Genomic DNA, 15,188 nt, shown 5'->3' with positions numbered 1-15,188 from the left:
AAAAGCCACAATTCACATAAAGGATCCAACATTGTAAGCATAGCCCATATGAAACAAATTAAGCCCAATTCACCCACGATAAATGAAAAAGAGAGTAACTGTTGAAAACAAAGTAACAGCTCGCACGAGAAAGAAAAAAGCAAAAAGAAAAAAAGGTTTTCTCAACCTTCGTTTCCTTCGCCGTGCAGCTGTGGTGAAAGATATGGAGGCCGAGAAGATGGAGTTGAAGCTCTACAACACGATGACGCAGCAGAAGGAAGTTTTCACTCCGATCAACCCCGGGAAAGTCGGATTGTACGTCTGTGGAATCACAGCTTACGATTTCAGCCACATCGGCCATGCTCGCGCCGCCGTTTCCTTCGACGTTCTATACAGGTTTCTTCTTAATTAGGGTTTTTATCGAATTGGATCTGTTAGATCGGTGAGGTTGATTTTGGATACATCCGATCTCTCGTAAACTTAGATTCGTAGCTCGAATGGTTACGCAGATACTTGAAGCATTTGGGTTATGAAGTTAATTTCGTCAGGAACTTCACAGATGTTGATGACAAGGTATTTTTTTTTGTGAACTTTGCTAGTGGTGTCTCTAGTGATAACAAGGGCTAACAACTGTCTGCAGATAATCATACGTGCTAATGAGAATGGAGAGGAGCCGTTAGAGTTGAGTAATCGCTTTTGCGAGGAGTATTTGGTTGATATGGGTGCTCTTCAGTGCCTCCTTCCCACCCACCAGCCTCGTGTCAGCGACCATATGGATCACATTATTGACATGATTCAAAAGGTATGTTTTTGCTTTGATAACAAGGCTCACATTTGATCCAGTAATGGTAATGTGTTTGATGATCCTGTCGCAGATCATTGAGAAGGATTGTGGGTATGATGTGGACGGCGATGTCTTCTTCTCCGTCGACAAATCACCAAACTATGGTAAGTTGTCGGGTCAACTACTGGAACATACACGAGCTGGTGAGAGAGTTGCGGTTGATTCGAGAAAGCGTAACCCTGCTGATTTTGCATTATGGAAGGTTTGTGATTTAAAATCTTTTTCATCTCTGTGAAGTTTCGGTGAAGTTTTGTTTGAACATAATATTGTTGCAGGCTGTAAAACCTGGTGAGCCGAGTTGGGAGAGCCCGTGGGGTCGAGGAAGACCGGGATGGCACATCGAGTGCAGTGCCATGAGTGCTCACTATCTGTCTCCCAAATTCGACATTCATGGTGGTGGTGCAGATTTGAAATTCCCACACCATGAAAATGAGCTTGCTCAGACATGTGCTGCTTGCGAGGATGGTGGAGTGAATTACTGGTTGCATAATGGGCATGTCACTATCAATAACGAGAAGATGGCGAAATCAAAGAAAAACTTCAAAACAATCAGAGAAGTATGTTTCTTATTTGTTGCAAAGATAATAAAAGCAAAATTGTTGACAGGTTCTTATCTTTCTTTTTTTCACAATCTGTGTAGATGACAGAAAGTTACCATCCACTGGCTCTGAGGCACTTCTTGATGAGTGCGCACTACCGGTCTCCTCTGAGCTTCTCAGCGTCACAGCTAGACAGTTCCTCTGAAGCTTTGTATTATGTTTATCAGGTGCAGTGCTTCAAATATGTTTTCAAAACTACTCATCAGTTTGATTAGCCTCTCTTAAGTTGTAATGATTTATATTCAATTACATCTCTGACTTGTGATATTGGTTTACTAGACATTGCAAGATCTTAATGATGCTCTCTTGCCATATCGAGAAGCAATGTCTGAAGACACTGGAAAATCTGAACAGACTGCAGAAGCCAAAGACATCATTAACAAGCTCAAAAGTGAGTTTGAAGGAAAGATGTTAGACGATTTGAATACTGCCCATATACTGACGGGTGCTTACCAAGATGCATTGAAGTTCATCAATGCTTCCATCGGCAAGCTCAAGGTTTTCTGCTTTACTCTTCTTATTTTTTGTGCCTCTTGACATTCATAACACCAGTACATACCAAACTTGTCTGGTTTTGTTCAAATTTTCAGAAAATGCAGAAGAAACAGAGGATGTCTCTGCTTGTGTCACTCGTTGAGATTGAGAAAGCAGCCAGGGAAGTTCTGGATGTGCTTGGTTTGCTCACTACCCTGAGCTATGCCGAGATTTTGAAAGAAATGAAACAGAAAACACTAACAAGGGCAGGATTGAGCGAAGAAGTCATTCAACAAAAGATAGAAGAAAGGATAATGGCGAGGAAGAACAAAGAGTTTGAGAAAAGTGATGAGATTAGAGCAGAACTGACAGTTAAAGGAATAGCATTAATGGATATTGGCAAAGAAACTGTGTGGAGGCCATGCTTCCCTCTTCAGGCTAATTCCAGTGATTAAGCAAAAAAAACAGAGAGATGGAGCCAAGTCAACACTTTCTTCATCTCATTCTTCTTCTTTAGACTCTCCCGATTACTCTGTTTTTAAAGTTGTCCCAATGACTCCTAGTAGACACTTGTCGCTGGTTTTTGTTTGTATCTGAATATTCACAATGACAATTATATCAAATCGTAACTATATGTTACTTTGGATATTGCTTTAGCGCCGAACATGATCTAGATTGTTAACAATGACATATGTATTTAAACATTTTTCATTTCTCAAGTTTTCATCTAAAGACATTATCACAATAAAACTCTTCATGTATGGTCAGATTGCAAGTGTGGAATTGTTCTTCTCGAATAAGGCATAAGCGTCACTATAAATGGCGATTGCGTTGGAGAAAACCGCAAGAACAATCACAAAAATGGCTAGAGACTTGTCCCTTTTTGTTGCTTGGTTATGACGATCCCTGTAACAGCACAAGAGATACATTCAGATCATTAATAGGTTCCAAAACCAATCTCTCTTATGAAGCAAATGGACTTACTTTAGGATAACAGCAGCAGGGAATATGAAACCGATGCAGACAGACGCTGTAGCTCCAGTGAACTGGAAAGCATCCCAAATGCTTGGAATGAAGTTTGCACCAACAAAGATGACAGCAATGAGGCCGGCAGTGATAGAACCAAATCTCAGGTTCGATGTAGCAAGCGATGGAGCCTTAGGGAATAATAGACCATCGATGTTGACCCTCAAAGGGTAAAAGACGATGGGGAACACAAGCATTAGATGAGCTGCATAGCTGAACCTGACTGCGTCGTTTAGGACCGAACCAAAAGGGATATTAAGATCGGTGTCAAAGTTTGCAAGAACATCATCAAGGGTAGATTCACCGAACAAGAGGTATCCGAATAAGCTTGTCATTACGTAAACAGAAGAGCACACTGTCAGAGCTGATCTAACAACGGGTTTGATCTGAGTGGGGTCTTCAAGCTCGTTATGTATGTTGTGAACTGAAAAAAAAAACCAAATGGATAAGATGAGTTCTTGTTTCATTCTTGAAATGTAAAATTTAACAAGAAAGACCCGTTCTGAGTGTACCATTATAATGACAAATGTATGCATTGACAAGCACAGGAACAACGGTGAAAAGTCTCCAGAAAGATGACAAGTCAGTGACATTTGGTAAGAGTCTAGGCATCATCAAACCACCGCTGAAAAACTTCGTGACGACGTACGATTCCCGCAGTGATGACAAGAAAAACAACGGCTAGAGCAAGTGATATTGCAGATGTGAATCTCAAATAATCTGCAATGAAGCATAAAGCAACAATATTACATAATGTACAAACCAAACATAAAAGACTCACATTCTCCATTGCATTCTAAGCGTAAAAATATCATAGAGTAAGTTCTTATGACAAGAAGCAAAAGCCCTTTAAAAAAAGAAAACTTGAAGCTAACATTCTCTATTGCATTCTAAGATGTTATGCCTTCATCTAAGGAACTATATGCAACACAATGTTTGAAAATACTTATGAATCTGGAAGAAGATGAAACATAAATACTTACCAATCCGCTTGAAGGATGTCAATGGAGCAAAGACAAGGAGAGTTGAAATGAGAAGAACAAAAGTTCTTGTGTTCCACCAATATTCCCCAAACCATCCTTCAAGTATACCCGCATGATGGATTCCAAATTCATCCTTTCCAGCCAATACATCACCTTCAACCCCAACCAAAAAAAAAAAAAAAGTTAACCACTAAACATTTGGAGGCCTGAGACGAGATGTTTCTCTCGCTATGTCCAAGGCCGTCCTGAGATTTATGGGCTTAAAACAATTACAGGCTCTATAATCAACACATATATTTTTTTCTTAATCAGTTTGGGGTCGGTACATATATTAACCACTAAACATTTGGAGGCAGGCGAATGTTTCATCTCGCTATGCCCAAGACCGTCCTTAGATTTATGGGCTTAAAACAATTACAGGCTCTATAATCAACACATATATTTTTTTCTTAATCAGTTTGGGGTCGGTACATCACTACAAGAAAACAGCGGTATTCTGACGGACGTTCCGACGGAAAATGAATTCCTCGGAATATACCGAGGAATTTCCGAGGCAATTCCGAGGAAACACAAAATTTGGCTTCCTCGGAATTTCCTCGGAATATACCGACGGAATTCCGAGGAAAATTCATTTCGTCGGAATATTCCGACGGAATACCGAGAAAAATAGTATTCCTCGGAAAAAACCGATGAATTCCGAGGAAATATTATAGACGTTAGAGAGCCGTTGGAGAGCCGTTGGAGAGCCGTTGGAGAGCCGTTGGGGGGATTTTAAAAATTCCGAGGAAATTCCGAGGGCAGAAAGGTTTTCCTCGGAATTTCCTCGGAATAGATCTTGTCGATTTAGGGATTTGATTATACATTCCTTTTCCTCGGAATTTCCTCGGAATTTTCCGAGGAAATTCCGACGACGATAGAGTTTTCCTCGGAATTCCCTCGGAAAATTCCGAGGAAATTCCGAGGAACTTGGGGTTTTAAACCGAAAACAACGTTTTACGGATTGAATAACACGTATATAACCTTCATTAAGTGTCTTAACCAGATTATGAAGTCAAACTTTGGTGTTTTACCCAATAACAAACACTTTTACGATTGCATGAACGAAAACCACACAACATAAGAGAAACACTTATACACTTTAACAAACGGTAAAGGGAATACTTACAATTATTTTTGAAATTTTGTTATTTCATGGTTTATGATCATCTATACAAAGAATCCTCAATGGTATGCATTATAATTGTATAAGAAATGAAATACGGCGAAAATAATCGATGTTTTGAAACCCCAAACCCTGGTTCTTCAGAATTTCCTCGGTAAATTCCGAGGAAATTCCGAGGAAACCTGGTTCCTCGGAATATTTTCATTTAACCGGGTAAACCAAGCCGCCAAATATTTCGCGAAAATTGAATTAATGATTTCCGAGGAAATTCCGACGGATATAGTAAATATTTCCGAGGAAATTCCGACGGATAATTTCCGTCGGACCCCTCATTTTATTAGGTCGAGCCCGACCTTCTTCCCCATTTCTCTCCGCCGCACTCTCTCTTTCCCCTGCGATTTCGTCGACTCCTCTCTTCTCCCTTGCGATTTACGGCGCTTTCTCTCTTCTCCCTCGCGATTTCCACCCTAATCCTCATGTATGAACCCTATCCCACTCTTTTAGGTTAGATTTGTATGGTTTTTAAGTAGATTTGATGATTTTAGAATGAGATTTATAGATTTTGTTAGGGTGAATGGTAGATTTGAGTAAAATCGAGTTTGATTATGTATTTCACTTGATTTGAATTTTTTTTTTTAGTTTTTATTAATTTTGTGGTTATAAAAATCGAATTTGTAATTATATATATATATTGAAAACGTTTTTTGTATATAAAATCTATTTTTTGCATTTTAAATTCATTTATATATTTATTAAACATTTTTAAAATCTATAAAACTTTTTTTAAGATTAAAAATCATATATATAATATTTAAAATCATTTTTTTGTGGTTATAAAACGTTTTATGTATTTTATATATAAAATATAAATTTCTATATTTATTAAACATTTTTAATATTATGAAAACTATTTTTTGTAATTATTTAACATTTTAAATATTTTTAAAACTATTTTTTGTAATTCATTTATATATTTATTAAACATTTTTAAAATCTATAAAACTTTTTTTAAGATTAAAAATCATATATATAATATTTAAAATCATTTTTTTGTGGTTATAAAACGTTTTATGTATTTTATATATAAAATATAAATTTCTATAGTTATATGTATTTTATATATAAAATATAAATTTTTGTATTTATAAAAACTATTTTGTATTTATAAAAAGATGATTTCATATTTATAAAAATATTTATATTTATTAAAACTAATTTTGTATTTATAAAACATTTTTTGATTTATAAACACTATTTTATTATTTTTTGTATTTATAAAAACTATTTTGTATTTATAAAAAGATGATTTCATATTTATAAAAATATTTATATTTATTATAACTAATTTTGTATTTATAAAACATTTTTTTTATTTATAAAAACTATTTTATTTTTTTTTGTATTTATAAAAACTATTTTGTATTTATAAAAAGATGATTTCATATTTATAAAAATATTTATATTTATTATAACTAATTTTGTATTTATAAAACATTTTTTTTATTTATAAAAACTATTTTATTTTTTTTGTATTTTAAATATGTTTTCTATTTTAATTTTAATTTTATATTTTCGAATTTCAATTTTAAAAAATAAATTTATATTTTTTTTTTAATTTTGGAAATATTCTGAGGAAGTGTATCCCTCGGGATATTCCGACGACATCTTCCTCGGAATATTCCGAGGAAATTCCGACGAACTTGTGGTCCTCGGAATTTCCTCGGAAATTCATTTCCTCGGAAATTCATTTCCTCGGAAATTCATTTCCTCGGAAATTCATTTCCTCGGAAATTCATTTCCTCGGAATTCCGTCGGAAATTTCCGAGGAATTTCCGAGGAAAAATGAAATTCCGAGGAGTTATTTCCGAGGACTTTTTTCGTCGGTATGTCGTCGGAATAGCGTTATTCCGATGACATACCGACGATTTTTTCCCCAGTATGTCGCTGTTTTCTTGTAGTGCATATGTTAACCACTAAACATTTGGAGGCCAGAGGCGAATGTTTCATCTCGCTAGGCCCAAGACCGAACCTTGGATCTTTAAGGTCAAACCCAAAGAGCAAAAGCTATAAAACTGTCAAGAAACTAAGACCAAGCCCGAATATAAGAAAGATGAGATAAACAGTACCAATGATAATCATGTAAACGATCAAAACGCCAATGTTGCTAACAAGAACAGAAGCTTGCAACACAATCTTTCCGGTTATGCCGAAAGAATCTTCCATCAAACTACCGTAAGATCTCGTTTTCCCTATTCTGCTGAACCTAAGCAAGAACTCAATGGTGGAATCAGTCAAGATAGCCATAAGAACGATCATGGCGATTCCGGGAACAAGTCCGAGGATCTTCATCGTTGCAGGCAGTGCCATGATACCAGCACCGATGATCGTTGTTGCGAGGTTGAAAACCGCTCCGGTAAAAGAAGCTCCGTTGAATTCGTCGTGACCAATCTCACCATCTCTCCCTGATTCCGGCAACAGAGGAGCTGTTTCACTATGGTTCTGGATTGCATCTCCAATCGACATTGTTTCGTTGACTTAGAACTGAGGAAGAAGCAATTAAAAAAGAGAGAGAATCGGAGGTGAAAGAAAAAAAGAGGGAATAGTTTCGTGATTGTTGGCGGTGAACAAATTAAAAAATACATTTTTTGAACAAAAATCTATTTCTAATGTTTTTCAGTTATTTTAACATTAAAAAAAATGTTTAGTCTCAAACAATATTTTGTTTCACTACCAAAGTAATATGAAAAATCATTGAATCGAAATTTATTTAAATTTTTAATATTTTTTTATGGAAACATATTTCCAGATAAATATACGAATGAGATTCATCCTATGGTCATTCTGAAAAAAAATGTATTGGATAATATAATTCCTTAAACAAAATCAACAATTCAATATGTTATTACTAGGGTCGGCCCGCGCTTCGCGCGGGATGTTTACTTTGGTTGGTGTTGGGGCAAAAGTATTTGTGTGGTCTACTTTGTTGGATAATTTGGTTGTATGAAACTACTTGTCCTGGGATTTTGGCATATATATCATTATCCTTTTGAAGTCGTGGCGCTCAATTCACTTTTAAAATTTGTGTCTAACAACGGCTACGTTTGATTGAATGTGTTAATTGGTTTGGTGGAAGTTATTTGAATTAATTCTTTTCATGGCATATATATATATATAGGCATGTTTCTCTTTTTTTTACTCGGTGAATTATTGGACAATGGTGCGACATTTGTGACTGCCTCTTTGGCTTGAAGTTACATTTTGGATATATGATTTTTATTGTACATAATTTGAATTTTATTAAAAATGGAGATGCATTGAACACGGACTTTTAATTTGAATTTCATGTACTTTTGTATATTTATAGCTTGATAATCAACTAAATCTTTCTCCTACATGTTATAGATGGAATGTGCTGTCTGACTTAGTTATGAATTAAGGCTGCTTTCAACCCGATAAAATATTAGTTTCACCCGGTGCTGCTATGAAAAATCAAAAAAAATCTGGATTTATATTAATAGTAGTTTATTAACGTTAATGTGTAAAATTAGTAAGCGGGAAGAAAAAATCACTAATACTGCCAAAATTTAAGTGAAAATTAGATACCCGCCAAAACATAATTTTTTTTTCCGATAGCACATTATGATAGCATTGTTTCGAGAGCTGCTATGAAAAATCAATTTCTAATCTTTTAAATTCTAAACTCTAAAAATGTATAAACCCTAAACTTTAAACATAAACCTTAAAAACTTTAATCTTTTCATACCAAAAACCTGAAATCATCAACTTAAACTCAAAGTTATTCCTTTTAATCTTAATCTTTAACTTCCAAACATAAACCTTAAATCTTTTTATCAAGCTCTATACCCTAAACTCTGTACACAAACCTTATACTCTAAATTATAATTATAAATACTAACATATTGTATTCAACACTCCTACTCTTCATACGTTAGCTCCAAATCTTAAATTAAATTTTAGTTATTTTCAAAATTTATTCTCAAAATCTGAAATTAACCCTTAACATTACACTTCAAACCCTAAACTCTACATCTCTAAATAATAGTTCAACATTTCAAACTTAAACACCAAATCTTAATATAAGCTATCAATTTATCATTTTGAAAAATTAAACTCAAATCTTACACTAACTCTCATAAATTAAACTTCAAATATCTATTATTCTCTATTTAAATCTAAAATCTTAAAATTGTATGCCCAATTTTTAAAATTTTATAACTTAAAATCAAAATTATGAACTACAAAGTATAAATTTTGTATAAAACATAACTTAAAATAATTACAAACAAAAAAATAAACAAATAAAGAAAGACAAAACAAAAGAAAATAAAAAAGAAAGATAATATACTTTTGGCCAATCAGATCTATGTACAAGGATCACCTTCTCAGCTGTTGGATTACATTAAATCAAAGGCTGAGATTTATTTATTTATTTTCCTCTCTGGCTTCTCTCTCTCGATAGATTCATTCTCCTTTTTTTTCTTTTCTGTTTCTTCTTTTCATCTTCTTCACTCTCATCTCTCCCATCTTCTTTCACTCTCATCTCTCCCATCTCTGTACGCTTGAAAGCTCACCAACTCTCTCATGTCTCACTTTTCAGATCTGGTTAACTAAGACAGGATGAAGATGATGATGGAGACGACGAAGAAGGAGACTCGCGGGGACGAAGCGCCGAGGCTCACCGGAGAAGAAGATGCGTCGGAGTCTCTCTCTCTCTCTCTCTGTTTTAATCTAATTATGATTTCGTTTTTTGTTTTTTCTTGTAAACAGAGGTAGATGAGGCAGAAGAAAGTGATGTTTGGTCACCGCCGCCGAGCCAAAGCGACTCAAGCCATTTTGCTTCCCGGAATGGCCTAACCCCGCCGGATCTAAATCTGAATGCTCCGGTAAGATCCATCAACATAACAATCCAAAAAACATCACTTGAAATTTAAAATTTCAGAAAAACTCTCAAATGAGAGAAAGAGAAATTTACAAAAACTTTTGGAAGCCTAAGAATGATTCTCAAGGGATATGTCTGATTCTTTTATAGGTGGAGTTTGGAAGAGGGATAAGACTATTCGATGGAACTGCTAATGCATGTTAGGAGATGAATCGAGAACGAAACGTCACCGGAGTAACCGACATAGACGCAACCATCGGTCACGAAGACGATGCCTAATGGGCCAACCTTGTGACGTATGAAGCCCAAATAGAAATATCTCTTGCTTGTGAGCCCACCTGAAACAACAACGAAAGCGTAAAAAAATAGAAAGAGGACAGGTGTCGGCCTGTCAGTCATCGACTTTCCACGTGGCATCACAGGAGTGTCACCAACATTTTTATATATATATAGATATATTCTCGGTTATATAACATTACATTTGAAAGTCTTATTTGAAGATATTTTTATCTCTAAAATGTATTTATGATTTGCTTTTCAGAAGATTTTTTCATCGCATTTTGTCATATTCCAATTCCGATTTACTTTTATGGTTACCAAAGTTTTGTTGATGGTGTTAACAATTTATAAACATTGTCATGTGAGTTATATTAATACTAGATTTTGATCCGCGATTAGAAAGCCCATGTTTATTTTTGAAATTAAATAACTTCTTCTTAAAAAGTTTCTATATAAGATAATGTATAGGTTTGAGTAAATTTACCCGGGTGCACTAAACCGTACTAAACTGAAAAAAAAAACAAAATTAAGCTGAATTTCATAAATAACCGAGCATATCATATATCTTAACCAAAAATAGAAACCGAACTGAGAACCAAATGAATACTTAAATTTTTAAAATACAAATTATATACCTACAAATATTAATTATATTTAATTTTTAAATAACCAAATACCATAAAATACTATTTATAAACCAAATTTTGCAAAAAAAAGTTCAGTGACTCGAATATTTTTATTCAAATAATTAATAGTTAACTAGTTATCTATATCTTTTTCCAAACAACCTAAACTACCTGATTTAAAGCGCAAGATATTTAGAATTTTGAAAATTCAATAAAACGTATCATATGCATTACTAGAATTAGTAAAATAAATAAACATGTTCTATTTAAACCAGATTCCATTTAAATTCCCAACCCGTTTAGATCCATTTAATATTTTTCATGATAAGATTAATCATTTAGTTCATATATAAGACTGTAAGATCAAATCTTAATAATAGATTGCATGTAATTAATTAAATTAATATTTTATAGTTGAATGGTTGACATTAAGGCTTCTGGTTTCCAACTCACGTAAAAATAATAAAAAATTATTATATACCAGAAGATTCTCCATTAAAACATATGTTAAACATAATTAAACTATTACAACATATGTTAAACAAAACTAAACCATTGAAAACTTTATACTATTAATGAAACTATATGTGGTAATAATCACGTCATGTGTAAACATGTGAATAATTTGTCTTATATTCATAGGGATTTATTGTTAGAGTAATTATATAATAGATTATGGGAGAATAATAAATGAGTTCATTTAAATTAGAGAAAATTATGTAAAGTGTTTATATATTTAGAGAAATATAAGGTAAAACCAAAAAAAAAGTTAAGTCTAATGAAATGGTCCAACAACTTTGTTTAAGTAGATTTTTTTTTAAGAATTCTTCCATTTTAATAGTATATATATATATATATATATATATATATATATATATATATATTTATTTAGAAGATGATTGATTGCGGCTGTAGATACTCTGGACATCCAAAATTTAGTTTAGAGCTATATAGGTCAACCAATCAAGCTCTTCTTTCCTTAAATACTCACAACAAAAAAATCTCTACAAATCAAAATATGACGGTAGAGAACATTATTTTCAAAGCAAAAAAATAGTGCTTTACAAAGTTGCAGAAAAATAATCTACAACAAATAAACCTACAGATTAAATTCTACAGCCAAAACCATAAATCTACAGCTCCTTCCAATCACCCCTATAGCTTTCAATTCATTATTTGTGTTTCAGATGATTTATGATAGTGTTTATTCGTATAGCTATTTCTAATTATATATATTAAATCATATTTGTTTAAAAGAGTAATATGTAGCTGGTTTTAGACACCCGCCCTTTAAAAAAAGCTCAAATGCCATTTTAAATATAGAGTTTGGAATACATATTTATAGGCAATATCAAATATATTACATGCTAAACTTTGGGAACCAGCTTTTTTTTTGGTAAAACTTTTGGGAACAAGATTTGAAAGCGAATGTATCTGTAATCTTTTTTCTTATTCAGCCTTTACTTGTGTACATAGAGATCAGCGTGTACTTTGCTAATTTGTGATGCCATCGGCTATGATGTACGTATATCTGAGATTTACGTTTGTCTTAATGGTATCTATCTATGTGACTATATTGTGGGGGTAAAGGCGAATTCATGCCCACAAAGTGAAACTATGGAAATTCCATTCATGTATTAAGAAGACTCGCTTTATCAAACCTTCACCAAAGAATAATTTGAATCTGGTGCCCCATCTTTGAACATCTTTGTGAATCCATGCTTTGACCGTAATTTGTTAGTCACCGTTAATGGTGAATGACTCAGCAACTACTAACGAAAATAGCGTCCTTTTAAGACGAAAATAGAAGAATAAAAACGACTCTTTTTGAGAATTGTGGATTAAAACCTAACTCTCTCTTCTTCCCCAAGCATTGCATGTGTCGTGTTCACCTTCTTCCTCAAGCAGAGTTAGGGTCTTGCCTAAATTGAGGTAATCGTTATTGATTGTCAAATTGTATCAGGTAATGAGTTTGTATTTGTTGTAATACTATATTCTTATTTGAGCAAATTAGTTCAATATACTAAAAAAAATGGGATGCCATATTATGAGGGGAAAATGGTAAATGATGGAGGGAATAAAATTGAGGAGAAATAAGGTATGGAGTGCAATAGGGTAGATTTTTTGTGTAGGGAGTACAAATTCTCTTCTTATTTATGGGTTTTCAATGACGCGGAAGTAACCTTTCAAGTATGCTTTAATGGAAGATGTGAAATTCATGAAGGTGGTTTAGTAACTTACACTGTAGGAGATTCACATATCCTTGTAGGAGAGCCACATAAACTGTTCACCGATTTGATGAGGGGAGTTCCTATCTCACTATATGGGCAAAGGTTTGGTATAAGTTTTCGTATGAAAATTTAAGAGAGCTGAAGATAATTGGTAATGTGGGTACTGATAATTTTCATAAAATGTGTTAAGTTTTTTATTGGATTAAATACATCGACATTTACATGGAGCATGAGAGCATTGATGATGAGAGAGAGGAACATAACAATTTGATGGTGCTGACACAGAAAACAACAATTCTCTAAAAGAAAGAGGTGACACAAAAAGAGATTCTGAAAATGAGTTTGAAGAGGAAACACGAGTTGAATCTGTTTTGGCTGAGATTTGTAAGGGTGAGGATAATGAAATTATCAAGATACTCCTCCTGTTTTTGACTGACAAAGAAGAAACAGAGAATCCTTATGACAGATGGAAGAAAGATAGTGGCAAGTTACATATAAGGCTATTTGATAGTGTTAAAGAGTTTAGGAAAGCATTGTTGGAGTACACTTTGCAAGTTGCAAGGAGGATGGAATATTCAGTTCACTAGATGGGGAGAGTGAATTCTGAGGCTAAATGTGGAGTCGAAGTGGTTCTTGGAGAATATATTGTTCTTACGAAGAATCAGTGGGTCTATGAATGGTGAAGACCTTTCAAGATTGTGCATAGTTGTTTCAAGCATGGTCGTTGCAAAATATTGTTAGATACAATCATTGCTAAGATGCTCATAAATGAAGTAAGGAATGATCAACTGATGAAAAGGTAATTCAAGAACAAATTCAGCTGCGTTATGAATTGAGTACCTTGATTGATCAATGCCGAAATGCTAAAAGTAAAGCGGTGGAGCTCATTCAAGATGAGATGAACAATATAGTAGGATAAAAGACTATGAAGCTTAGATTCTAGTGTAAGTTATCTAACATTGCTTTCAAATTCCATATGTATGTCATACCAACTAATTGTTTCTATAATGGTGTATGGTAAATGAAGGTGCAACAACCAAGCTGAAGACCGTAATAGGAGCATGTGATCTTGACATGGAAAACACACTGTCGACCGGTGTTTGGTATTAACGATTGTTTTCCTCAAATCAACAACAAAAAAAAAGAAAATAAATATTATAGTAAAGAAAACATAAAACTAAAAAAACGAAATATTAAGAAAGAAATATTTTTTAATAATGATAAAATATAATATATATATATATATATATATACCTCATTTATAGTATATGCTATTTAAAAAGATTCTGTAATTATTTGATCAAACTATGCTTATCACAAAAAAAATATTTTTTGGTTCCATTTAATTATGTCTTAAAAATCAGCACTAGCACTAAAGTTATGATTTTTTGTAAAATCATATTATATAAGTAAAAAATAACTTATAGGTATTTTTGCTGTATATAATATAATTATGTATATATAATATGATTAAAATATAATCAAGTTTAAAAAAAACTTAAAACGAAAATATATGTATATATAATATGATTTCATTAAAAGAAAGTTTACAAAATAGTAATATTGAGTTTAAAAAATATTTTTACATTACAAAAAAATACTGTCAAAGTAATAAAAATACTTTCTTTATATCAATTTTTTTCTTAGATGAAAAATAAAAAATATTTTTATATAATGTTGTTACATAAAAAAAGTTCATAAAGATAATCTTGATATTAAAAATAAATATTATTCCTTTAAAACATACTTTATACAATATAAAATAAATATATTTTCAAATTAATGGAAATATTTTCTTTATATCTATCTATTTTCTTAGATAACTACATAAAATAATTAAATAACATAAACTGATATACGTTTAATTAAATAAAACAGTTTATAATTATTATTATTGAAATTTTTTTACGTTCCATTTTAATATCTCTTAAAAATCAGCACTAAATTTATGATGTTTTTTTATAAAATCATATTATATAAGTAAGATATAATTTATAGGTATTTTTTTATGTAATGTAAGAAATTATACTCAGCTAAAGATTATGAAAAACATTTTAGTAATAATAATTATAAAATATTTTAGTC

The 15,188-nt window shown here is 32.6% G+C and overlaps 1 protein-coding gene, 1 long non-coding RNA gene and 1 pseudogene across 2 annotated transcripts; 2 read left to right on the top strand and 1 right to left on the bottom strand.

Moving 5' to 3' along the window:
• The first annotated feature begins 102 nt into the window (after window positions 1–102).
• Window positions 103–2,544, top strand: LOC106445932 (cysteine--tRNA ligase 2, cytoplasmic-like). The gene is made up of 8 exons (XM_013887584.3): window positions 103–375; window positions 489–552; window positions 620–781; window positions 855–1,025; window positions 1,099–1,380; window positions 1,464–1,589; window positions 1,702–1,920; window positions 2,013–2,544. Exons 1-8 carry the CDS (start codon window positions 203–205, stop codon window positions 2,349–2,351), a joined length of 1,536 nt encoding a protein of 511 aa, XP_013743038.2. The 5' UTR covers window positions 103–202; the 3' UTR covers window positions 2,352–2,544.
• Window positions 2,520–7,736, bottom strand: LOC106445933 (annotated as a pseudogene).
• A 316-nt stretch (window positions 7,737–8,052) lies between these two features.
• Window positions 8,053–10,525, top strand: LOC125607903. Its single transcript, XR_007338961.1, has 2 exons — window positions 8,053–9,971; window positions 10,118–10,525. It is a non-coding gene; the product is annotated as an uncharacterized LOC125607903 (long non-coding RNA).
• Window positions 10,526–15,188: the final 4,663 nt, after the last annotated feature.

Source organism: Brassica napus, chromosome A4, assembly GCF_020379485.1.
Source record: "Brassica napus cultivar Da-Ae chromosome A4, Da-Ae, whole genome shotgun sequence".
In the NCBI taxonomy this organism is placed as follows: domain Eukaryota; kingdom Viridiplantae; phylum Streptophyta; class Magnoliopsida; order Brassicales; family Brassicaceae; genus Brassica; species Brassica napus.
The sequence above is the reverse complement of the archived record's forward strand: the minus strand, read 5'-3'. Positions and strand labels throughout refer to the sequence as shown.